This window comes from Bactrocera neohumeralis, chromosome 2 (assembly GCF_024586455.1).
Source record: "Bactrocera neohumeralis isolate Rockhampton chromosome 2, APGP_CSIRO_Bneo_wtdbg2-racon-allhic-juicebox.fasta_v2, whole genome shotgun sequence".
Taxonomy (NCBI): domain Eukaryota; kingdom Metazoa; phylum Arthropoda; class Insecta; order Diptera; family Tephritidae; genus Bactrocera; species Bactrocera neohumeralis.
In genome coordinates, this window is record NC_065919.1 from 63,547,469 (window position 1) to 63,575,159 (window position 27,691).

General features: G+C 32.1%; 1 protein-coding gene across 1 annotated transcript in view; it reads left to right on the forward strand.

The window, feature by feature from the left end:
- The window catches only part of LOC126751079 (homeobox protein homothorax), a 317,674-nt gene that overhangs the window by 143,594 nt on the left and 146,389 nt on the right, over nt 1-27,691 (forward strand). Inside the window, exon 7 of the mRNA XM_050461014.1 lies at nt 6,522-6,645. Coding sequence (XP_050316971.1) covers nt 6,522-6,645 — 124 coding nt within the window. The remainder of the gene's footprint in view (nt 1-6,521; nt 6,646-27,691) is intronic.

The following is a 27,691-nucleotide window of genomic DNA, read 5'->3' on the forward strand; positions in this document are numbered from 1 at the left end:
AATGTGGCGGCTGCGCGGCACAAGCGCTGGATGTGTGAAAAAACAAATACAGAAGTTGGAATATGGAATTGGAAATTCTTCATTTTTATTTAGAAAAAATGCATTTATAGACAGAAATTATTGAAATTTCTGTGGCTAAGCTGCTGAACTTCAACACTTTGCAACTCTAGCCGTCACGCTCTTTGGACACTAAGTTATAGTTGAGATTTTTGCTAGCAGCAAGTGAATTTGTATGTATAATTTGTTCTATTTCTTTCAATTTGCCATCTGCTTCACAGCGCTTAAGTCAAGTACTTAAGTATTACGCTTAAAGTGCCACTTCTGATGCCCTGAGGGCGGCGCACTTCATGCTCATGCCGCATGCACTTGTCAATTGTGCCACTGCTTTTCGATATTTATGGAGTTTACACAGGCATTCTGGAGAGTAAACTCTTATAATTGCAATTAACAATTAAGTGAAAATATACATTTGCCGATAAGCTTTTTATTGAGTTTTAATAGTTTTATTGAAGTGCTGCTTGAATTGGCTTTTAATAGAAAGTTTCGAGTGTCGAAACAAATGAGTGCTAGGATTTTACAAAATTTGTATATGCATAAAAAAAGTTTATAGTTTTTCGAATCGCTTGTTATTATAACTATTTTAATATTATAACTACAAATATTAATGATTTTAAAATATATTTACTTTGAAATTTCTTAAAAAATCGAAGAATAATCATCAGCTTTTCTTATAATTTTTTTTCTAATTTTATTAAAGCGAACGAGCAGCTAAATTTGTTTAATCCCGCTTAGAAAATTATAAAAATATTTTTTTATATACCTTTAGTACTTTCCTCTACTCATTTCTTTACTTCAATATAAATATGTTAACATTTTCTTAAGAAAACCTACTTTTTATGCCAAAACGCGCTGCATCCCATTGAAATGTCCAAACTCGCGCAGTCTTCTCTTACCTCCAACAACACATGCAACACTTGTTATCAACTCAAGCAAGTAACATGTTGTATAACACCTCAATTCCTTGAGCATTCCTTTGCCTCGGCAACTCTCTGACAACTCAATCACTATTTACAACTGGCAAATACCTTTGCCCATAAAAGTTTGCCAGAGTTGAAAATAGAAAACTGTCTATATTGGCAGAAATGCAATAAAAGCGCACGCTGCAGCTGCAACATCCAGTGGCACGCGTTGTTGCCAATCAAAAAAATACTAAAATAAAATCGTTGAGAGCTAAAATACACAAAGCTAATTACATATTCATTTATACACTTAAGACATAGCACAATTTTGAACACTTCCAGCAAAATGGTTGCACTCTGCAGCAACAACTCGCAATCAGGCAGCGCCAATCGCAACACGCGTCGGCGAGTTGCGCGCTTAAGTCTTTTGTTTTGGGTTTGACAGTGGTTTGTTGTAACGAAAAATAATTAATATAAAGACATATATGAATATGTACATACATACATATGTCTAGCAAATAATGAGAAAAACTGTTTAAACAAAAAATATGAAAAACTTAAAACAAAAGTATAATGAAAAAATAGTCTTTTGTTTGAATTTTTTGTTTATATTGTGCATATGCTAAGTATAAGCGTAAGCTCTTGAAAAAATTAAAATAGTTAAAAATACAAAAAAAAAATATTTTTGAAAATATTAAAAAAAATTATTTTTGAACACATTATATAGTGCAAGCGGCAGACAAATATATCTAGCTGCTCGTTTGCTTTAATAGAATTTAAAAAAAAACGTAAGAAAAGCTGATGATTATTCTTAGATTTTCAAAAATATCAAAATTTTTTTTGTATTTTTTTTTTGTTAAAACTAATCAAAATTTTTTAATTTTTTTTTACTTCTTGTTAATTGTTTATATTTTTTAAACCCACTTTTCATACAAGCAGCGCTAGTGTTCCTAAATGTCTGTAATATCGCGTAAAAATAACGCCATCTGAAAGCGCATGTTTGCAACAAATTAGATTTCACTGCTTTTTTATGTAATTTTTCAGAACTCTCACAACAATTTTCATAGCAAAATAAACGATATGAAAAGAGTTAAAAAAACCGGCAAGCAAGCATATATCTTAAATTTTTTTGAGCGCTCTTGGTAAATACTCACATATATTTAATATGTATTCAAGTGACGTCGAGCAGTTTACATGTATATATAGCTTTTTAATTTGCTTGTGACTGCTGTACTGTAGTACTCACGCTGTTGTTTTTTGTATAGAACACGTTTGCCGCAAAGGCAAAGCAAGCGCTCACTCAGCTGCCTGTGAAACGACTCATTTGTAATTATAATCGAAATTTCGCCTTTTGTATTGCTTTTGCAAGCAGTTGTGTTTGTAATTGTTTTCACTTTTCAAATATTTTTTATTCTTAATTTTTTCTTCAAAGAGTTATTTTTACTATGACAGACATTTGGGTACTCCGTGTTGCTACTCTCATGCATAATAATTCTTTTATTATGATTTTTTCATAATTTACATAGATATATTTATATAACTGTGTACATAAAATATAGTATATACATATATATACATATGCTAGCCTTTTCAAAATACCCGTGATGGCGGTTAGCCATTGCACGCATTTGAATTTCACCTCATCAAACATTTGCTTTTAATAGTTATGATTATTGTCATTTCGCATGCTCGTCCTGTGTGCAGAAAATTTGAAAACATTCAATTAAAATGCAATGCAAATAATTTTTATTAACTATTTAGAAACGTTGTCTGCATTTAAAAGAGGCACTAGTTGGCGTAGTGTCATATTTAGTGAAGTTTTTTTCTAGTTTTTTTTCCATTTTTGCTTTTTGATTATGAAAGGTCGCAGCAAATGGTGGGAGAGTTTTACAGTTTTTGTTTTTATTGGCAGTCGCTTGGTTATGGCGTTGACTATAATTGGTTATTGCGGCGTGCAAAAATGAAATATTAGTTCGCTGTGTGGGAAAAGGCGTGGCTTGGCGGTGTGGAGTTTCAAATAGGTAAAGAGATGTGAGCTGATCAGAGCATTTGTGCTTGTATATTATTGTTTGACAACTAGAGGATTTTTTCTCTTTGATGCAAAGTGGATAAGAGAAATTTTTTCCTTCTACGTTTTGATAAATTTTCGCTAAAGAAGTATAAATTAATTTCTTTTTTGAAGAATACAAATTTTTGTTACTAAATTTAGTTTTCTCTCTAAGTGAAATGTGATTGTTTTGGGGGAGATATTTTTTATACTTTTCAATTCTTTAAATACAAAATATTGAGCCCGCATACTTTGTTTTTAAAGCTGATTAACTTTTCAAAAGCTTCTGCATATTTTATATCCATCTTTGTTTTTAATTTAGAAGTTCAGTCTTCAACACTGATGAGTTTGTTTAAGTTATTTTTGTAACTTTTTCTCTTCTTCAGTTTACTTTCCATTCTTATATACAACTAATGATTAAATTTTCCAGCATATGACTTTCAACAGTTGATTGCCCTGCCACCTGCTTTATATAACTAAATTTCCCATATTAATTTGCAAAAGGACTGAAATGAATATCCACTAATTCTGCGTTCAAATTTTAATATGCCGTCAGCGACATGCCTTTTGACGCGTCAATGTTGCAAGCTTTTTGTGGAAATGAGCTAAGAAGAAAATACATAAAAATAAAGGTAGAGCGCATATGTGCTAAGTTCAAATGCACAAAAACACATACATACACAAATATACTTCTTATCATATGCATTAGAGCACATGTGCGAACCTTAGACGCACACGCAGCCGCATATTAATTTCTTACGCTTGCGATTTTCATTTAAATTGCAGCTAAGCATATATTTATACATTTATAAAACATTTTTTTAATCACATGCATGTAGTATACGTATGCATGTGTGTATGACGATTTTGTAGCTGTTCGCTTTAACTTTTTAAGACATAGTCTAGACGTTCTGACCGCGCTTGATATGCACGCAAATGTACATATGTACACACATACTTCGCTAAGCGTGCTCGCATGTTTGGCGGTGCTTCTGCGACCCTATATACATACATATACATATGTATGTGTGTGTTTGAGCATTTAAATATGTATGCAGCGTTGCGTAAAGCCCATCATTTCGTTTTTGACATTTTGACAGGCCGACAGGTTGGTCTAGTCGATCGGTCGACTTGTTAAGGAAAATTTTGTCGGCTTACTGGGAAACTCCATGCCGACAATAATCGTAGAATTTCAAGTGAAAGTGTGTGCGTGTGGGAAAATATGTGCTTAAGAAAATATATGTAAGACAGTTTCGAATGCGGTTAAAGGATTTTGATAACAAGTAGCAAAATAGAATTAAATTATATTTTTTTACACGTTTTTTTCTTATTTTGGTCGAAAAAGAAATAAAAATTATATTTTTCATAATTATTCAAAAATATTTCGTTCATTCATAGATTCCCAAATTCTGAACTATTCTACAATTTAGATGCGTTGAAGAATTATATAGGACATTGTTGAATGCGATTAGAGGATTCTGAAAAAAAATATTAGAAAATAAGTAATTAATAACTTTTTATAATTATATATATAATTTTTAAATAATTTCTTTCATAACATTTAAAGAAGTAATAAACTCTACTTTTTTCCTTAAAAATTAATAGTTAAAAAAACCAATAAATTTAAAATTACTAATTTAAAATAAATAAAAATTTAATATTAAAATTAATTTTAATCTTAAATTCACTATTTATTTTTTAATTTAAAAAAGTATTTCTAATTATTAAAATTTAAAAAAGTAAAAATTTTGAGTTTTTTCGTTAAAATAATTAAAAAATTCATAATAAAATTAATATCTTTTTAATTGAAATAATTTTTTCATAATTATAACTAATTTTTTTAATTAAAATAATATTATAAATAATTAATTAAAGTTGATTTTAATTATTTATAAATTATTTTATACAATTTCAAAAATATTCTATATTTGTTTGGTGATTTAATTTTTTCCTTACTTTTAAATAATACTAAAATCTGGGTAAGGTTGCTATAAATATTTCAAGGGCGCAGGTACTGAAAACGCGCAAAAAGGTAAATTGTGTATGCGTCAGTCGTGGTTTCTACACATTTTTGATCGCCTTCAGTCCAAAAATTATAAATTTTTTTTTTTCAAAATTTGTCCATATATTTCATATTTTACACCTCTCACCAGTGGTCATTATAAAAGCAAAATTATGCATTTTCCAGCATATTTTGGGTTTGACTGTCGTCTACAATTTCAACTTAATTTATTGTCAAATTAATATATTTCCAAACACTTCGCATTCTATAAGGCGTAGCAATGAGGCGGCTTGTTTATTTCTGTACTTAAGTTTCGATTGGCGTCGCTCACGAAATTTAATTACTTTTTACCAATAATGTAAACGAGACAGTCACGTTTTATGCATTATTATTATTTTTGTTATTTGCTTTTTTCTGAAACCAATTATATTTGTTTAGTCACTTTTTGCGTGTGCATATACTTTTCCATTAGTCAAAAGTGATTTTATTAATTTAAAAAATGCTAATAAGCAATTTATAATAAATTTAAAAACAACAGACAATTATGTGGCTTTCGTCATGCCACTTTGCCGGCAATAATCAAAATTTATGTGCTACCCAGTTAATTACCCACTTACATACGCATAAGCAACGATAGGTCTACGAGTTTACATATTACATGGCTGTGCATGCGTGGGCAAAATAGTTGAAAAATTCTTTATTACAAAAAACACAAAAATAATATGTAATTAAAAACGTAACCTTTAAACAAAAGAGATGTAAGTAATGGGGGTATTGAGAGCATTGTGTGAGAGGGAGGGTGACTATAACCGTTCGCATTTTGAAGATTTGTTGCTTGGGATGTAATGACTTTGGTGAGGCATTACTGAAGAATTATTTTAAATATTTTCTTCACTTTTTTTTATTCTATAATGAAATGATAATTATGTTTTGCCACAAAAAAATAATTAAAAATATTTTTAGTAGCATAACTGCTCATATGCTGATTGAAAAATCAGAAAAATTTATGTATGCAAATATTGAGAACGTAGCAAACGTGCTGAGAATGCGTCTATTATGAAGTTTCGTCATGCCAAAGACCACATTAAAACTTCAGCGGTAGCCAAAACTGTCTTCAGCATACTCAATTAAGTTTTAATTGCACTTCGTTAAAAAAAATATACAAAAATTACAAAAAAAATTAAGAAATTAAATTATACACAAAATTCGCTTTGAACTCAGCGCGCAGCCCACACAAAAGCGCTAGCCGCCGAAGTCGCCGCGAAGCATAGTCCAAACACGAGTAGCCGTGACTACAGCTGTGATGAGCGCCATATACATATGTAAATAATGGCAGTAGTGATTTCGGTACTCAGTAGTTGTAAAATTATTATAAGTATGTTTACGAATTTAAATTTTAACCATTTACCTATTTAAAATGCCATAAATTTATTTAACACAATTATTGCTATGCACACCACATATGATTTTTATTAATGTGTATATGTTCGCTCTTTCGTCTTTTCATTTACAGCGGCCCCCTAGTTCACAATTGTCATATGGTGGCGCCATGAACGATGACGCTAGGTCGCCGGGCGCTGGTAGTACACCTGGCCCACTATCACAACAACCACCTGTCTTAGACACATCAGACCCTGGTAAGTGCTGCATAAATACAAATTATTTTTTATTACTAGTTTTTTTGATTTGAGCTATAAAATACGACTGTTGCTTTAAATGCTCAGGTGTAGGTGATATCGAGAGTTTTAGAGTAGGTTATGCGCGATATGTGCTTTTATGTGCGTCATAGAAGCCTGCTTGTGACTGGTATGTAATTTATTATGGAACTCAATAGAAATTGTGTTAAAGTGTTGGCATTAGGTAACCTAAAAACCGAAAGAAATGCAACAAGTAGAACAGTGAGTCAACACAAAAACAAAAAAGTTAAATTTCTTCGTTGAAAAAAAAACCAAAAAGGTAGCTGCTCGTCGCTTAAAAGCCTCCACTTTAATGAGCGCCATTAAGCAACATTGTTGTCCGAAGTAATTTTGCGAGCATTTAATTAAATTTCCAACACCTTGAACGGGTATTTAAACCGTAAAGCCACACAGCATACGCGCGCTGACCAGTTTTAAGCAGAATTTTAAAACCACTCAAATTGGTAGAGTACATGTACAAACATATAGATGCCGTAAAGCTTTTTATTTTAGTTTTCTCACTAGTAAATCAATAGTATTAGGCTCGCCTAATAAACTTCAACATAAATTCATCATTTTAATTACTTTAGTAAAATTGCGACACGCCTAGTTTATGTGCGAACACACGAACACAGCGCTACAAAGCTTAATGTATCGGTTGCCTAGACGCAGTCGAATCTCATGTAGCGGCAAAGTTTAAACAATCAACAATTGAGCGCACAATTTTTGTGTGTTTGAAAATAAATTTTTACAAAAAGTAGAACAAAATGACACAATAACAACAACAACTACAGCAGCTATAAAGGTGAAGCCAGCCAGACAAAGCAAAAGATTGAATGCTAAGCTGAAAATCCCATTTTTATGATTTGCTACAGCCACTTTTGGGCGCTTAAAGCGTCGTAAGCTGCTTTGTGCGTTGAAAGAAATATATATATATTTACACTCATGCGTACAAGCAAAACTCATAAGGCAACAACAAAAAAGCGAACTATAAAAAGATCTTATGAAAAAAGCAAGCTTCTACTCAGCACGGCGTGGCAGACAGCTGGGCGCGCATGAGCGTCTGCGCAGAAAATGCATTATCACTGTCTGCCGCACAGTGCAGTGCAGCTGCAACTGCCGACCGCTGCCCGCTGCCCGCTTGCAAGTAGTTACACCGTGTGGCGCAAGCACCGGCAACAGCGCGCGCAGTTACAATTTTTGCCTATCACCGTAAATAATTCATTACATTGAAATCTGTTTGTTGTTATTATTATTGTTGTAGTAGTGCTAGTAAAGATCTGTAAAATTCAATGCAAAAGATGCGTTCGAAAACGCTTTTGTTTGGCGTTCGCTTTATTGCTTTTTTAATGTGATTTTTTTCGCTTTGTCCGCTCAAGTATGCCTCGGAGTATTGCTTGAGCCCCGGCTTTTGAAGTGCTCCAATGGTGTTGTGACCATTGTCTTTTCACTCTTTTCTTTCTGGTATCTGGTGTTGTATACATAAAGTGGAGTGCATTGTGAGTGCTACGTGGAGCGGCCCATTTTCAAAGGGCTTTTCTTGAAAGTGCCGGCTGGGCTGTTAAAGACGGCAGCGCATGCGCGTTTTGGCGGCAAAAGCAGCAACTTTGAAGTGTTTCTCCACTGCTTGTTGAGCATATTTTTCATAGGAAATTATTATGACTGCGCTTACGTCTGCTATATTGACGTCATTTGTGGTGGAGGTAACAGGCTTAAGAGCCAAGAGCGAACATTTTCACACACTTAACTGTGTTTTTTCTGTCTTTTTTTGAAGAAGTTGAAGAAGTTTAGCGCATAAACGGTTCGTGCTGCAGGCAGGCGTCTTCTGGTCTGGCTTAACGCAGTGAAAGTTGCTAAGGAGTCCTAAAATGAAAAAAAAAAACTGTTTTAAGTTTGTTGAGAAGCGACTTTTGCGACTATTTTCTTTTTGTACAAATTTCTTTTTAATATTAACTTACATATTTTTTTAATATTTTAAAATTAAACATGTAAGCATTAAAAAAAATTAAATTACAAAAATGTTATAATTTTTGTATTTTTTTATTAAATTAAAAATGTGATAATTTTTTACTAAAAATTTTTTTTACAAAAATTTCATATTTTTATATTATTTATTTATTTTGATTTTTTTAATTTAAGTTTCATATTATTTTTTAATTAAAAATGCAAATTTTTTAAAAAATATTTGTATCACAAAAATTTTCTAATTTTTGTATTATTTATGCACATTTTTGTTTTTTGCATATAATTGGAAAAAAAATGCACATTTTTGAAAATCACTTTTTAACAAAAACGTACAATTAAAAAAATGTGTCCACCCAGGTGTTTTTTAAAAATTGAAAATGGGCGTGGCCTCGCCCACTTATGGACCAAAAACCATATCTCAGGAACTACCAAACCGATTTCAATGAAATTCAGTATATAATATTTTCTTAACATCCCTTACACTAAGCATCTAATTGCGCATTACCGCACTAAAAATGCCACGCAAAAGTTAATTTTGCAAAGTAGCGAAAAATTACCCGTATCGGTAAATGTGGCCACACCCCTTTTTCACTGCCAACACACTGCAAATAAAAAAGAGAATAATTTTTGAGTCAGCAAAAAACATCTCCCAAAAAGCAATGCGTCAACATAGACAGAAGGCAATTGTATTTACGTGCGCCTGGTGCAACCCCTAAAAGGCGACAACAAAAAGTACAAGTTTCCAATTTTACGTGCGCGCTGTTGCGCATAGCGTATGATGACGTGGCGCCGCCAGCGACAGCAATTCGAGCAGCCGAAACAATAATGCGTTATCATATTTCGCATTTATGAGACCAGTGAATGATCAAATGACGAACTGCCTGCTAAAGGTGGGTCTATCGGCAAGGGGTGCGCATTAAATTTCCACCGCTTTTGTCTGCGCGCGGCATAACAAATAATATTTTTTCAACTCTCCTTTTGGTGAAACAGCCTTTGCTAATATTCGTAAAATGTTTCGGGGTGTTTTTGGTGTTGGTACGCGCATCACAACACATCGCGTCACTTCACAGCATAACAGGGCATCGCATTGTAAAAAGCCATCAAAATTAACGCGCATTCATCAGCAGTAGCATCAACAAGCCCAACCACAATAGAAACAACCACCGGCATTGCGAAGCAACAACAACTGCAGCCAATGTTGCGCTTGACAGTGGCAACATGCGTTTGTGACAAACTGAAGTACGAAAAGTACCGAATAATAATAGTCGCAAAAAAAAATCAAAATAAAAAAAAACGCGAAACGAATGCAACAAAAACAAACGCAAAAACGAAAGCAAGAAATTGTCATGGAAGTTGACAAACAAGCAACACCAGTTAATAACAACAACAACACTAGTCACAACAATGCATCTGCACTACTGAGGGGTTATAAGCGCAACAAGAACAACACTTTGATTTGCTTAAACGACAACAACGACTTTTGAACCATTTTTATGTTTCATCGCATCAGCAACCAAAATATAATTTGAAATTAAAAAAATAACAGTTTCAATGCAATAGAAGGGAAATGAACAAATCAAAAAGTGGTGTTTCTGTTGTTGGTGTAGGAAAAAATAGCGGCTTTTATGCGCGAGAAGGGAATAGGTTGAAGTTTTTTGTAAAGAAAAAACAGCATTTTTCATAAATTTTTTAAGGAAGTGCCTGATTTTTGTGTGTTAATGTTTTTTTCAGACTTAGTTATTATATCACTGACTGAAAGGGCTCTTTTTACGTTTCATATATAAATATATGAATATAAGAACATTTTTAGTTTATAGAAAAAAAGTAGGAAAATTTTTTTTGTGGTGAAAAGACATAAAATTGGAAATACATTAAATAATCCATTAGATTCCAAGGATTTAGATAGGAGTTTTGTTTGTCACAAATATATAAAATATTTACTTAACTTCCAAAATTGTAAGCCAGAAAATAAAAGCAATAGTTTTTGTAACGAAATAAATTATTTAAAAAATTTATAAAGTATTTAAAAAAATAATAAAAAAGTAAAATTAAAAATTTAAATTCTTTAACTAAGATTTTTGTTTGTGAAAATTTATAAAATATTTCCTAACTAGAAATTAAAAAACAAAGGCTTTTATAATTAAAAAAAAAATTTAAATCTTTTACGAGTTTTATTAAAATAAAAAAAAAAATTAAATACAAAAAGTTTATAATTAAGTAAATTATTTAAATAATATTAAATATTAAAAGTTAATTTATAACTAAAAATTGTTTGATAAAAATATTTCAACTCATTAAAAAAATTACAACAACTATTTTAGTAAACAAATTAACAACAAAGAAATTATTAAAAAATATGAAAAATTAATTTCCTAAAATAAATAAAAATTATTAAAAAAAAAAAAATTTAAATAAAATATAAATTATTTAAATAATATAAAAGGCTTAATTTATGCATTTAAATTTAATAAAAATATTACAGCTAACCAAAAATTTCAGAACTATTTTAATAAAAAAATTTTGCAACTAAATAAATTAATAAAAATGTATAAAAAATCCATTTTCTAAAAAAATAAAAATTATTTAACAAAAAAAAAAAAAAACATACAAAGAGTAAAAATAATAATAATAATTTCAATCCAAATCCATCAGAGAAATATTCAGAAAAAACTTAGATAAGAAAATCAAAAGAATAATCTAAATTACATAAATTTCAAGCGAACTGTACAAACATATAATTAAAAAAAATGTTTCATGCAACCAAGAAAACTAAAAGGTTAAAAATATACCTCAATTACATGGAAAAATTACAATTCTTGGAATATTCAGGAGAAAAGTTATAATCTAACTAGAACCTATAATTATATGTCAGCGCGCAGGCGCACACGAAAGTCAACGCAGCACACTTCGGCACGCCCACAAGCCCTACGTGCAAACTAAAGTTGTTTACAGCTACAAAAATACATATGTACATATATTGCTTTTCATTTACGCACTGCGGAGAAATTAAAATTTCACTTGCCTTAATGCCATAATTATAGGTTGTCTTTTGAGGCACCTTTTTCGGGCCAAACCACAAGCGGCATAAGCATTGGCTTAAACTTGCATGCGGCATGCAACAAGCCGTAAAACATACACTTGATTATGCTCACTTACATATAAGTATATGAGAACTGCCAAGTATCGTTAACACGTCTGCGCCACCGGTGAGAGCTGGAGGGGAGAAATTTTGAAATTTTATTTTCATAACCGCACAAAACAAGTGTCAAAATGTCAAATTAAATGCGAGTGTCCACACTCACACGCTTTGACTGGCGCAATTACCACGCAATTAAAAATAAAGTGAAAATAACTATTTCAATCAAAACACACACACATACATACATCACATGCGCACGAATGAATTGTATAAAATTTACTTGCGCTTAACGAGGCGACACAAAGCTGCTTTCTTAACCACCGCAAGCGAGTAAAATAAATTAAATTCAAATCCTCAGCATATGCAACACATCCACTAATGCCAATTTTCGTTTGTTATCCTTTTCAAATTGAAAAGTCTCCACGCAATGCTTGCGGTTTACTTTTGATGCTTTGAGTGACAGTTTGCCTGCCACCAGCACACCCTCCTTGCTGCTGAATGCAAATAATCAAACAGCTGCATTACATGCATGTTGTTGTTATTTTCGCTTTAGTGTTTTTTTTGTGATTTTTGTATTTTGTGTTTTTGTATTTAATGCTGTTGTTGCACGCGCTTAAAGTAAACAAATCAGCAGGACATTAACCAACTGCACCACATCTCGTTGAAGCGCGATTGTGAGTAAGCGGGCTGTCAGCCACCAATCACCGCTGTTTGGCAGCAATACTAAGCGGTGACCTGGTGTGTGTGTGTGTTTTGTTTGGTGTATTAATTGAAGTGTGTAATTTAACTTATGGGGTTTAATGTGTTGTTCTTCGAAAGCGTTTAAAACGTAAATGCAATTGTCGTTTTACAGTTTTGACTCTAAGCTATTAAATACGCGGCGTAGAGTCAGAAAAATTACTGTTATTTGCTACAACCCCTGTAGTGCGGCTGTGGTTGGTGCAGTTAAGTGGCGCTAGTAGTCGGTCGAAGGTTGTAAATTTGGAGTAAAGAAGATTATGTTAGCTTTGGTATTTTATAAGGCATATTTTCAATATTTTTTTATTATTGTATTATATTAATTACATAAGTTTCAAGTCTCAAGTTCCTCAAATGTAAAAAAATAATTTTTGACAGTTTTTTGTAAAATATATGAGTTTTGATTAATCTAACTTTATGGAGTATCGAATCGATCAAGCTATACCAGTCATCTAAGCATTTGTGATATCACCTTGTGCTAACATGTGCTCTGTTGCATGCATAGTTCTGTTACTCATCTTTCCTTGGTGGATATACATTTGCCGTGCGAAGATTTCAAAAAACCTAAGGGAAGATTAAATTTCTTTAAACGACTAAAATTTATACCAGTTCATAAGTTTTGACAGTCAATAATTTTCACCCTCCTGAGCCATTCACCGTGATTTATCTAGTCTAAAATGTGAAATAGTATAAAGCTCGCTATCATTTTAGTTAGCGTTTATACCACTTTTATAGGATAGCATACTCTCATGTATCGAAATCAACTCACTAAATTTAGCACTTGCAAAATTTTCGATGGGAGAGCAGGGTGCAAACATAGCAAGCAGAAAAATGTCGAATCGAACATGGATATTGTATCATAAAGTATAAGGGTGTTCAGAAAAAAATCAAGTTCTAATAATTTTCTCTATTAACATCGAAATATTGTATCAAAAATATTGCAATTTTTAGTTGAGTAACAAATATTTTTCAGCCTTTTTGTGAAATCTCCAAACAATTTTCAAAATTTTTTTTTGCTTTCTAAATATTTTTTATAACGTCTGAGTATAAACTATTAACCAAAATTATAGTAATTATTAGTCTCAAATAATATTTTAGTATACACATACATAATATCTAATACTTTCTTGGCGAGAGCTTCACCTTCACCATTTTCCCACTCACAATTCATAAATATATATTTACGATACATGAAAATCTACCACATATGTAACTACATCGTCGCTACCGCAAAATGCTTAAATAAATTTTCTACTCATTAAGTAGGAAAAAATCGATTTTCACATTTGATTAGGCATAAACAAATTGCGCTGACAGTTTGGCAGCCGCAACGACGCCGCCGCTAGACAAACGAAAGCGGCTAACACAAGCACCCATTCATACATTCAACAGCTAATGCATACAACAACAGCAGTATAAGCAACAATGTTGTAAGTGGAAAAAAATATATATATTGTATATAAAATTATTTCCACTTGAATAAGTTAAGTGGAATTTTCACGTTAATTGCACAACTACACATACGCATAGCGCGATCTTTCCACTGTAGTCCTGAAAAATTTGTAACCAAAGCGATAAGAATTGCATACACACACACATATATACATAAGTATACTAACAAATATGAGTGAGTGCAAAGCAGCGGCAGCGCGGAGTTTGCAATTTCTGCTGCTGAGTTGTTGCGATGAAGAAGTGTGGAAAATAGATATTTCCTGCCACCGTTTGCCGCCGCAGACAGCGGTGGACTTATGCATCTTCGCCCATTTCGGCTGCGCTCATTGCACGCTTGAAGCTGATAAAATATTTCATAGACATTTATGTCTGCGCGCGTGTGTGTGTGCATGTGTGCCTATATTTAACAAGTTGTTTTACAAGCGCAGACATTTCCTGCGGCTGCCGGTGCGGCGCGCCAATAAGAAATCGTGCAAAAAAGCAGTCTGCAAAAAGCAAACGCAAACGGAATTAATGGCAAGTTGCAACAATGCAATGGGAAACGCGAACGCCGGTGTATTAGTGTAACTAATAAGTTATAATGGCGAGTTGCTTTGAATGTTGGTTGGTAGGAAATATGTATTTCAAGCAGCATTCCAAAAAATATTCAAATTAGAAATTAAAAGATATTAAGAAAACATGAAAAAATATAAGAATATTAATTGTTCGGTTATTAATAATATTTAATTACTTTTTTCAATTTCTTCAAAATCCCGTGCTATTTTATTGAATCGAAAAAAAATTTCTATTACAACAATAATTTGTAATCCTTAACCTATTCCCACTTTTCGGATTTGCGTCAAGTGAAAAAAATTTCCTGCAGGGTTGCTCTGCTTCAATTGTATTAAGTTTCTGCACGAATACATAAAATGCTATTCAAATGGAAAATGTGATTTTTATCAATTGTGACAGAAAATTTTTCGTTGCAAATTTGTACGCTTCCAAGGGGTGTAGTAAAATTTCTTGCGCAGTATTAGAACAAACTAGTTGCGAAGACGGAGAAGCTGCTTGTTTGCAATTATGAGCGGTGAGGGAGAAGATGAGTGAATCAGGAAGTATTAATAAGAGTATTGGACGGAAACAAATTTAAAAAAATAATAAAAACATAAAAGATAAAATAATGTTGCAAGTTCAGTTATCTTTATTAAATTCCTTTAAATGTTTTTATATAAAATTTCTACTATAACAGTAATCACCGGCAGCCAAACGCTCATCATTCACCACAATTGCACGTTTTATCAGCTAAACTGTGCTTGCCTGCGTGACATGTTGTTTAATTGCTCTGTTGCCGCTGTCGTCCAATCAGCAGCTGCTCGAGTGGCTGGCGGCGCGTCATAAAGGGAATACACATTGAAATTTAAATCAATGCACGAGCATAGTTCGCCAGTCGGCAGCACCAATAGTAAAGCACAGTGGCGCGCATTGTTGTTGGGCGTTAAAAATAAATAAAATATAATAAAGCATGAATATAATGAAAATAGAAATCAAGCGCAATAAAATTACTAATTATTGAAAATAAAATGGCAATAAAAACGCTTCATTGGAATAGCGGCACAAAGGCAACAATTCATGATGCTCAAATAAGTAGCTGATATAATGGTGGGGTAAAAGAAGAAGTCGGCATGCAAATTTTTATGAAAACAATTTAAAGCGAATTTATAATGGGAAAATTTTAATGCAAAATTTTATTGCGAAAAATTAATGCACATTTTTTATTGAGAAGATTATTACAAAATGTTATTGCACAACATTCAATGAAATGTTTTTATTTTTTGTGAAAATAAAAATTTTAATAGAAAAGTATTTAATACACATATGTATGTATGTAAGAACATTCCACAGACAAAAATTTTAGGCACAATATTATTGCACAAAATATTTGATTTTTTATGTTTTGGGAATATTTAATTTTTTTAGCAAATTATTTAATGCAAATTTTCATTTACAAAGAAGCAAAATAGTATTGCGCAATATTTTATGAATTTTGTTATTTATTATGAAATTTGATAATTTTTTATATGAAAATATTAAATGCATTTTTATTGGAAAAGATTCAAATATTATTGCACAATATTTAATTTTTTATCTTTTAAGAATATTTAATTTAATTTAATTTTTTTTGCAAACTATTTAATGCACATTTTTATTAAGAAACATAATAAGCAAAATATTATTGCACAATATTTTATAATTTATTTTTCATTTTTTAAGGAATTTTATAATTTTTTATAGGAAAATATTAAATACATTTTTATTAGAAAAAATTCTAATATTATTGCACAATATTTAATTTTTTTAAGAATATTTAATTTAACTTTTAGCAAACTATTTAATGCAAATTTTTATTAAGAAACAAAACAAACAAAATATTATTGCGCAATATTTAATTAAAAATTGTATTAAGTAAATTTTTTTTGGAAGTTTTATTGATGATGCGTTTTAGTAGAACAAAAAAAATTTATACTAGATACTACTGCACTATATTTAATTACAATTTTTATCGAGTAAAATTTAATCAATTTGGAATGACAAAAAAATAGAGAATTTTTATAACGAAATATTAAATGCGAATATCTTTGAATTCATTAAAAATTTGCAATTTTTAGACATTAATTTCAGTGCTTTGTCGGGTATATAATCCCGCGAAAAATACCGCCGGCATTTCGCTTTTACCCGCTTAAGCCGCGCTTGCTTACTGCCTTCAAAGCGTTTATTTAAATTAAATTTCATACATGGTTGGTGTGTTTGCGCTTAAAACGTATGCTGTTTTAAGCTTCATATTAACTGCACGCCTATTCATCATCATACGCACGATTTGTGGTCAGAAATTATTATGAAATTAAAATCGCATCAACTTAAAATATTTGACACTCATCTTCGTAGGCAATTTATGAAGGCAGCAAATATTTAATTTCTGCCGGTAGCGAGATACTATAACGAATGTGGCGTTTATATAAGAAATGAAAAAAGAAATGGCAGTGAGACGTCATCTCCAGCACAGTGGCTGGCATTCATAAAGCAATTTAAATGCGAGTGTGTGTTTGTGTGCATGTGTGAGTGACTACATGCACCATATCGGCATGAATTTAGCGGCCGATTTGAACTGCAGCACAGGCAATATTTCTGTATGTAGCTGTAGAAGGTTCCTCCTGGTTGTTTTAGTTGTAGCTTTGAATGTTTTTCTTTCTTATGTGGATTATATATTTTCTTGATATAAAGTTAAAGTTTTATTTAAATAAGTTGATCCGTTAAAGAAAGTATTTATGACTTTCGAAAATTTCAAAAAAGTTACAAAATTTTATTTTCTATCTTAGAGCAGAACTTTTCGGTTTTCTCTATAGCAGAAAAAATTACCAAATCCAAAGTTGCCCATCATTACTCATAACCAGCTTGATAGCAATAGTATTTAGAACATATAAGTATTTAAAACAAAAAATTAATAACTAAAGTTATAGCAACAAAATCTTTCAGCAGGCAGAAAACTAGTCTACAAAGTCCGGGTTTCTTCTTTAAATATACATAAATCACAGCCTACGTGATTTCAATCTCTGGCGAACAACAAAATCTTTCATTGAATTGACGCTAAATGCCAGTATATAAGTCAAGTTAATTGTGAAAAATTTTTTGAACTATTTATTTATTTGCTTAATCTAAGCGATAATTAATATAGAAATTGAAATTATTAGAAAAGGAGAGTGACTGCTGAGAAATTCGTGACAGAGCTGTTTATAAACTTCTCTTGTCAATTCTATACAAAATTATCGCTTTAAGCATACATATGGTGGAGGAACTTCTGGTGATAAACAGATTTCTATAAATCACGCGGAATTTGTGCATACATAAATAGTTCCGCAAAGGTATCTTGAAACTCTAATCAGCTTCTGTTTTTATTTATGATTTATAACATATTTTTTATAAATTTCTTTTTTGTAAGGTGAACTAAGTTCAGCTGATTTTTCAAGAAACATCTAAATATGGCAGATTACAAATTGTATGTACAATAAATTTTCAGTTGAACAAAATATGTGAATAATATGAAAGCGAATTAGAAAGTGAGAGCTGTGATTATTCCAAATACGTATGTTTGAATTAGTCAGCTCCAGCTGGTAAACGTCACTAAGATCTCTAGCACCAGTACCTAGAATCACTGTGTCCTCTTGAAATATGTTATTCAGAAGATTGGCTCTGTAGGCAACATTCTTTTGCCAATATATATTTTTTTTATATATTCAAACATTATAAGGTGGCGCAAAAATAACCTTCCGATGTTTTTTGGCTGTAATTTAAAAAAAAAATTAAAAACTTTGATTCTGCTTGTGGATTATTTTTATTTGGTCTTTTAAATTTTTTTACATCAAGTCGAGAATATGATATCATGTAAATGGCCGCCGCCACAGTTGATTGTCATTTGAGCCCTTTTCATGGCATTTTCCATCACTTTGGCCCGAACTTCCGGCCATAGGTCCTCACATTCTTGACGGATATTGTCTTTAAGAGCTGCAAGAGTCTGAGGCTTATTGACATAAACCCGCGACTTCAAAAAGCCCCACAAAAGAAGTCTGGGGCGGTCAAATCAGGCGATCTTGATGGCCAGTGCAAATCGCCAAAACGGAAGATTAGGCGCCCGGGAAATGCATCCTTCAGCATATCGGTTGTGGCACGTGCAGTGTGTGCCGTTGCACCGACCTGTTGGAACCACATGTTTTCCAGTCGCAATTCATCAAGTTGCGGCAAAAAGAACTCGTTGATCATTGCTTTGTAGCGCTCACCACTCACAGTCCGATGACTCATCCAGCGAAAACAGCACACCATACATTGACTATGAGCGGATGTAATGGCTCTTCGTGGGTTACACGCGGATTTTCAGTGCCCCAGAAGCGTTGCTTATTTACGTACCCGCTAAGATGGAAATGGGCCTCATCACTCATGATTATTTTTGATGAAAAATCATCTTCCTCTTGGTGGTGATTAAGGATGGCTTGAGCATATGTTAGACGCCATTGGCGGTCAGAAGCTAACAGTTGATACACCGTCTGGACTTTGTACATATTTAATAAATTCTAGGGAAACGAGCTGCGATTACCTTTTCCTTATTCCTGGAATAAATTCTCAAAATTATTCAATTCTATTCTTTTTATTTTTTATTTTGAAATATTTTATTTTTTTCCAAAAGAAATATTATGTTACAGTTCACTCAAATCAAAATCACTAACAAATTTAAAGCAAAATATACTATTAACTCACGATTTACCGAATGATGGACTCACATGTACTCAGCTGACTCCCTTGTCCATCATTTAATACCACAGGTGAACACAGCGCTGGTTTATTGTTCTATTGTCTCTAGACAGAGCAAGCACTGAAATTTTCATAATAATATTAAAAATATGTGCTGCCACAACTTACAAGCAACCGTTACACACCATAGTCTAATATGTGCGTATTCATTCTAATATACATACACTCCACACATATATTCATTTATGTCCACTTAGTTACTGCCCTGGCATAGTAGATACAGTAATTTTCGACGCGCACACCCAACAAATTAATAGTGACTAAAGACCGTTGTTAGATGACGCTTTTTTTGTCATTGTTGCTGTGTCGCTCCCTTTACTTAAGTAGTAAAAACAAAGCAACCCCCCCCCGCCATGCAACCGGCGAACCAACCAACCGAGTGACTTGAGTACTTTGTGCTCAACTCTATTATTAAATGAAATTGTATAGTTCCGCAATTTTAGTGTTTTCCTTACTTTTTCAACTCCCCACATTTACAACGGTTATATAATTTTTAGTCATTAGAATAGTAGGGAAAAACAAAAAGGAAAATGTTTGTTGCTATTGTTGCTAGCCATGATTACACTACTGTATATTTATTTTGGCCGGTAAGTAACACCTCAAACATTAGCATAGTTAGTATGAACACGGACATATACATATGTATGCATATACATATATAGATACATGCATGTATAAAAGTGTATGTGTGTATGTTCGGTGTAGTTGGTCATCAACGCAGTGTCTGAATGGACAACGCGCAATGATGACCATTGAGACAATTTCGTGGCAGGACATTAGGCGGTACGGACAATGTGTGACAAACGATGGGTCGATAGTTAGTTGGGCGGACAGGTGAGAGGTGGGTAGCGTGATGAGGTATACAGCGTAAACAAACAAGCGAACAAAACCAGCAATCAAAGACAAATAACGGCATATGTATGTGTGTGTAAATATATATTATAGGAAAGTAGGACTAAAATGTTGTCGATAGACATTTTTGTCATTAAAGAAAATGTAGCAGGCGGCGAACAATTAGGTTGCATAAAAAACAAATTTGTGGGTATGTTTATATATATGTATATATACATATGTAGGTAACCGGGAAGTTCAATAACGTAAAAATAATGTAAAAATGTTAAAAAGTGGAAAGTTATGTAGCACAGGGAGTAATGTTAAACATGTGTAGCTAATGCTAATTTCTGTGTATATTTAAATATGCCCATATCTACAAATTATATATGAGCTTGTCTCCTCTAGCGCGGTTTCATAAAGCTCAAGTTATCATTAATGCCATTGGAACACAAATTTAACTGTCAATTACACCAAAACTCGTTATTAGCAATATGTAATCCCTTCGAAAGCTGATTGAACTACAGTTAAAATCGTATGTCACAAAGGAGCTTCAAAGCATTCAGCGCTTTTAAATATTAGTTTCTCACTATTGCAGCGCAAAATTAACCGATAATACAAAGATTTTAAGTCATTTAGAAATAATAATAACATCATATTTTGCATCTAATCCCTGTTCAACTAAAATAAAAGCTCACCACAGCTTTTAGAGATTTTAAAATACACATTTCAAATCAAACGTTAGAAAACTATTTTTTTTTTTTTTTTGATTTATAAAAACGCATTGACGCATAGCACTTAATTATAGCTTTTTTATAAATTGCAGCAAGCTTTTGCAAGCTTTAAAGCCGAAAAGTGTTCTTCAAGCTAGTCTAAGAAAATTTATTTAAGAAGAAGCGGTGATAAAATTTAGTTAAAAATAATTTTGTACCGGAAACAAAAATTTCACCAGAAACTTGACGTGACTCACATTTGCAAAAGCTTTTTGCTTGTAAGGACTAAATATTGTTCCGAATATTATTTCGTGTTAGAAATAAACTTTAGAATGTTATCTTTGTGTTTCAAAACATTAGTTTTAAAAACTGAAGATTATTCATTCCTTCAAATTCAATAAAAATCCATGCAGCTTTGCAAGTTTTCCTTCACATTAAAAAATATCTAAATAGCGCCAAAAATTAGAAAAATATTTGCTTAAAATTTGTAATTTCAAAATGTTAAAAAAAATGAAAGCTTTAAGAAATTTTATACACCACCATTAAAAAGCTCTTCGAAAGCTTAAAAAATAATTCGCGATTTCGAGTTTGAATTGAGTAAACGCTTCGATTGCCTGTGTGCTTTGCAATTCAAACGGCCAAACAATATGCGAAATTAATTTAACACATTAAGAGCTTTTGAAGCTTTTATATGTATTAAAAAAAAACCAAAGCAAATTAAAAAATTAATTTCATAAATTTTGCAGAGATTTCACCAATTTCTCCCAACAGAGCTTTTAAAGCTTTTATTTAGATTAAAACTATATACATATGAAAACCCAAAAAAAAAATTCTTTAATTGTTTCTGGTGTTTTATATTCACAATTTTGCTCATAAACCGAAAGTTGTAATTCAAAGGATCGATCAAAAAAAGTATAACTTTAACACATTAGAGCTTTTTAAGCTTTATCTTTAGTGAATATGCACAAAAGAAAAGAGAAAAAATTATATACGCAGGCTCCTGTGTTACTAGTATTTACTCTAAAAAAGAAAAATTTATATATTAACAAGCAAACGCTTTCTAAAAGCTTACAATTTCTATTTTTTCAATCTATGATGCTGAATAATTGCAGTGCAAATATATACATATATGATCTAGACTTAATAAGAAAGTACTTTATAAGCAAGCGAGTCTGTTAGAAACACTGAAGTTGTTTTTGTAAAAGTTCTGTGTGAAACTCTCAATCCGCCTCTCAAAAGCCTCAAATCATTTGCTAATTTCGTAATATCCATTCATATGCAAAGTAAAAGCGCTTGTACTGTCACTAGAGCTATCAGCGCTGTTGTACATTTAAGTAAACTGCTGTTAATTTAATTCACTTTTGTGATTTGAGTCATATTGGCATATTTACACAAAAATTATGTGACATTAATAAGCAACAAATCCCATATGCAGCAAGCCATTACTGTTCCCAACGCTCCGCTGCACTCCACACACGCTTTCATACTTCACTAGAGGCACTGATATGAGTGCTGGTGAAGGTGAGTGTTGTGAGCTTTTAGCCGCTTGCAATCGCCAACACATTTGCCGTGATATTTCTACAATATATTTTATTTGATAGCCGCCAACAACGTTGCAACATTATATATAGACACTGCAGCGCACAGCTAATATGCACAATAAAGTCACATTTCTATGCGATGTCATTTAAATAGAATATAAATAGTAACTTTAATGCGTTTATAGTAAATGTGCGTTTGTTTGTGTACATATATGTAAGTGTGTGTGCGTGTGTATAAGAATGCCTTGATGGGAAAAATTTACAATGAAATGTACTTGAGAGCATTTACATAGCAACAAATAATTTGTAAGCTGCAGTGTATGTAAATAGCTGCAAATGCATGTGCATGTATGTATTTGTGCGTATGTGTGTGTGGATGTGTGTGGCAGCAGAAGGTGATGCAGAAGGTACAATGCATTTCTTGCCGATGTCACTTTGTTGTTTTCGGTTTTATTTTTTCAACATCATATAAATTAAATGCATACAACAACAACGACAGCAACAAAAACAACAACAAGTTATTTTCGTAGACAAAGCCCACAGCGAGCAAAAATCAAAAGTTTAAATATAGCACAACTCATCGACAGTCAAATGAATGCAATTGCAGCAACAATAACAACAACAACCACAACTACATACAACAACAACACCAACTACAAAATGCTGCATGCATAAGCATAGTGCATGCAACATGCCAGCCATCAACGGTAACACCAACAACAACATCAACTACAACAACTACCAGCAATGTCGTGGCAACTAACAACAGCCGCGTGCGATGCGTATTAATTTGAAAAGCGTCGCATTGTTGTTATTATTGTTGTTTTGTGCGTCTTTCGTATTTCGTTCTTTTGGGTCGGTTTTCTTTTTTAGTCACTCTGATGATTGCTGTTGTCATGGCCTGCCTGTGCTGTTATGGCAATCTTGTCTTTGTTGTTGGCCAACGCCTTCAATTTGCGCCTTCATTTCATTCAATTTGTGTGCAGCACAAAGCACGCTCAACGCACACACACACGAGCACACGCATACGCACACGCTTTCATGTGTGATCAGAAGAAGAAAGAAAGTTCATCGATCTTATCCCAGTTGGCGCGCATATCCAAACACACACGAAATTCACCAAAAATAAGCGACTTCGAGGAAAGCATAGAAAGCAACCAAAACGACATCAACACTCACTCACGCACACATACCCAGGTTGTGGTGAAGTGCTTTGTTGCGCACAACACATGCGAACCAACAACAATACCAATCATTATTGAAAACAAAAATGACAAAATCGACAAATTGAGAAAATTAAAGACATTTTCTTTGGGCCATTGTTGTTCAAATTAAATGATCGCCCGACTTGTTCACTTCGCATACACATATGTGTGTATATGTATGTACATATAATATATACATATATAAAAGTGATGTATATTTTTTGGGTTGGCATGACGATCTCTTGTGCGCTAAATTGTCTTGGTGATCTTTCTTAATTTTCCTTCATTTTAAATTAAATTCGAAATATTTGAACAATTTTAGTATTTGATGTGAGTCGTTTCATTTGATTCGAGCACTTAGTGTGTTTTTAGTGCATGTATGTTGTAGCTGTTGTTGTTTGTTTTTGGTGTTTAAATAGCATTGCTGATTTATTGTTTTCAAATAGTTGACTAGTCAACAGCACTGACAAAAAGTCGCAAAGCACCTAATTTTAAAAGTTGATTTCTTGTAGAGACTGCAGTAAGCTTTCGGAAACACTAGCGCCGATAAATGTTTTTTTCTAAATTATTCTAGGAAATTGGGATCTAAAAAAGCGGTGATGCAATTTAGTTAAGAAATATAATTTAAATCGTAAATGAACATATCGCCAGAGATTAGATGTGACTCACATTTGCGAAAGCTTTTGTCTGTAAAAGGTGAAAGCTAGCATACAGTCTCTTGTCTGAGACTATTGCTATTAACAAAATAATATTTTTTGTTTCAAAAGGCGAAAAATATAGCTTGTAAGCTTTGTCCAAGCTTTAAAGCATATCTTTTGAGTTACTTTTATGCAACTAAAGGGTTTTAAAGCCAAAAAAGTTTTTTTTTGTTTTTGTTTTTTAATAATCGTACATTGAAATATCATCAGATGTGACTCAAGTTTTGAAAACGCGAAGGTTCTTTTGAATATCTTATTTCAGAAATGCGGTCAGTTATTTAAGGCTATTTACAATTAGAAAATAATCCTTTTCGTTCCAAAATGAGGAAGTATAACGCGCAAGCTTTCCTCAAGCCTTAAAGCATGAATTGTGAGATATTTATTAAAAACTTACAAATCTTATTTTCGAAAAAACAGAAACTAATTGTTCGTTTGGTATATTTTAAATCCCAAGAATTAAAAAAAAAATAACTTTTTCCTAAAAAAGGAAAACAATTATAGTACTAAAGCTTTCACCAATACTTAAAAATGCTTTTTACAGTATATTTTTGCTACTTATGATCAAGAGATGCCAGAATTTCCGTATTTTTGAATATTTAGAATCACTGAAAGTTTCAAAAGGGTTACATATAAATATATAAATTAACATATGATCATCCATGTTTCTTCGTTTTCATTGCTAAACACGCTGCTAGAGGTTGTCGAGTGTAAACTATTTTTCGTGTAGCTAAATTTAATTATTTGCTCACTTGTAATTAATTTATTTTTGTTATTCTAAAAATTACGCTGACTTGGTGATAGTACTTTTGAGAATTCGTAATATGGTAATTAGCTAAACGAATAGTTTAGAAAGCTTTAAGCACAATTTCTCTGCATACTTTTTGCTTTAAGTTGCGCTAAAAAAAACAATGCAAATATTATGTTTTTATTTTTTGTGATTTTAATAGTTTTAGAAATTTGTACATGCCCGCTAGTCAAAAAAATATTTTTAGTTAATGTACAATATCAATGGAAGCTTTTAAGCTCTAATTTATCACTTGCTATTTGTCAAATCATTTTTCAAATCTTAATAATTTTTTTATATTTTTTTTTAATTTTTGATTGCTTTCAATTTTTTTTATTTTTTAATTTGAAAATATTTTTTAATTAATTTTTTTTTTTAATTTTTTTAACTTTTTTAATTTTTGTTTTCTATTTGATTTTTTTATATCTTATTTTGAAAATATTTTTTACCTTTTTTTATTATTTTTATATTTGCTGTAAATTTTCCTAATTTTTTTTTTTTAATTTTTGGTTTCTATTTAATTTTGGATATATTTTATTTAGTTTTTTAATTATCTTATTTTTTTTAAATTTTGCTTATAGTTATTTTTTTTTTATTTCGCAAATATGTTTTTTATATTTTTTAATTATTTTTATACATATTTTTTTTAAATTTTCCTATTTTTTGGAAATTACAGTTGGTGTCTATTTTTTTTTTTTTTTTTTTTTTTTTTTGAATATATTTTATTCTTATTTCCAAAAGAAATATTTCAAAGCACATCCTAGAAATACTCAACCATGCATGTAATTACTGCTACACATGCAGATGGTACAAGCGCATAGAACTGTCAACAGCCGACTGTCACGCTTGACGCTGACACTATCTGCTGCATCAACTTTTCAACAAATTAATAACGACAAATTGTTGTCAACGCACACAACACCAACACATAGTTACAAAAGCGCCTACTAAGGCACTAAGTAAAATTTAAATACATACATACATACATACATATAGTGTCGAGTATCAAATAAGTGCAGAAAAAAGTATGCCAATGTGTGTACATCTAGGTCTAAAGGCTAATCGTTAATAGCGCAAAAAATACCTGGAATACCAAGCAATTATTGCAACAACAACAAAGTGTGTTTAAAATAAATTATATATGTATAGAGGTACATGTATAATTAGGTATGAACTAGCGCTAGCGGCGGCTTAAAAGCCAAAGCGCCCGCGCGACAAATGGACATTTTGTAGGCGCATGCAGTGACCAAAACACACAATGATAACTGCGTGCCTGCCAAGTTGCTTAATTTCATTTTAATAACATTTTTCAACACTAATTACCGCCAGGCAGGCGGACGAACTGCACCAGCTAGTAAACCAACAAAAAAGCGTAATTATGTGTTCACATTTTTCGTGGCAGAATTTTCAGGAAAACGGCTTAGCAGTGAGGATTAACAGTTTTCTAAATTTTATGCACCCCTCTTCGTCAGCACAAGCATTACTAAAGCTCTCCAAACTGCTGCTCAGCATTATGCGCGCTTGCTGAGCTTTGATTTTCGCTTTAATAATTTCATTAACATTTTAATTGTCCTTGTGCGCTTGAGTGCGCGTGTCCTTGTCGCCGTCACTCGCAACATAAGCAGCAATAGTTGTTGGTGTAGCAGCAATAGCTTCATCTAAGCGTCGTCAATGTTGATGTGGCAAATTAATTTTGGCTAGCACAAAGTGTTTGCCTTCAATTTAGACATACTAGTCTATACTCATCTGTATTTGGGGGCTAGAGAAGCGCGCTTGTTTAGATTCACTTCTCAATTTTTCTATTTCTGCGTCCATTGGCGTTCAGTTATGTCTTCACTTAACAACAACATTATTACATGATATGCTTGCGCTTACAGAAACTCGTACGTGTGTATGTATGTGTGTTTCTGAGTGTCACTTCGTTGTCAACGCAATTATCAGCAACAACAAATCGTGCGCATTTAATGTTGACGTATTTAAATGCAATTACTTTTCACTGCGTTGCGTTTTCGAGTGGTGCGAGTGTACATACATACATATATAAGTACATACATCTACAGATATGTATGTATGTAAAATGTGTCCTAAAAGTACTAAATAAATGCGCTTACAACATAATGTGGTGCCTCACACATTGGCGTGGCATATCTTCCGCACGTGAGCGTCGCTAAATAACACCTTTTACACGTTGCATTTGAGTGTGTGTGCGTGTGCTTACATTTGTATATGTATTTGCTGTCCATTGTTTGAATTTGTTAATAATTTGGCGTTTTGTTGTTGTTGCTAGTTTTTGGTCATTACGCGCTGTTGACTGTGCTTTTAATATAATACGTGTAATTGTTGCATTGCTTATTCCAATTGAGTGTGCTTCTATTTCTTTTGTGACTGTTGTTGTTATAACTTTTACAAATGCAGTTACATTCGGCTGATGATGATTACAGTTTGAGTGTCATAAAGATCTTTTATCAAGGCAATAATAACGGCTTGCGTCTTCACGTATAAAGAGATATATATATATGTATAGATAAATATATATAAAAACTTATATAAATACTTGAAATAATTTTCATATCACTTTGAGTATTCTTCTCCTTTATTGGCGTG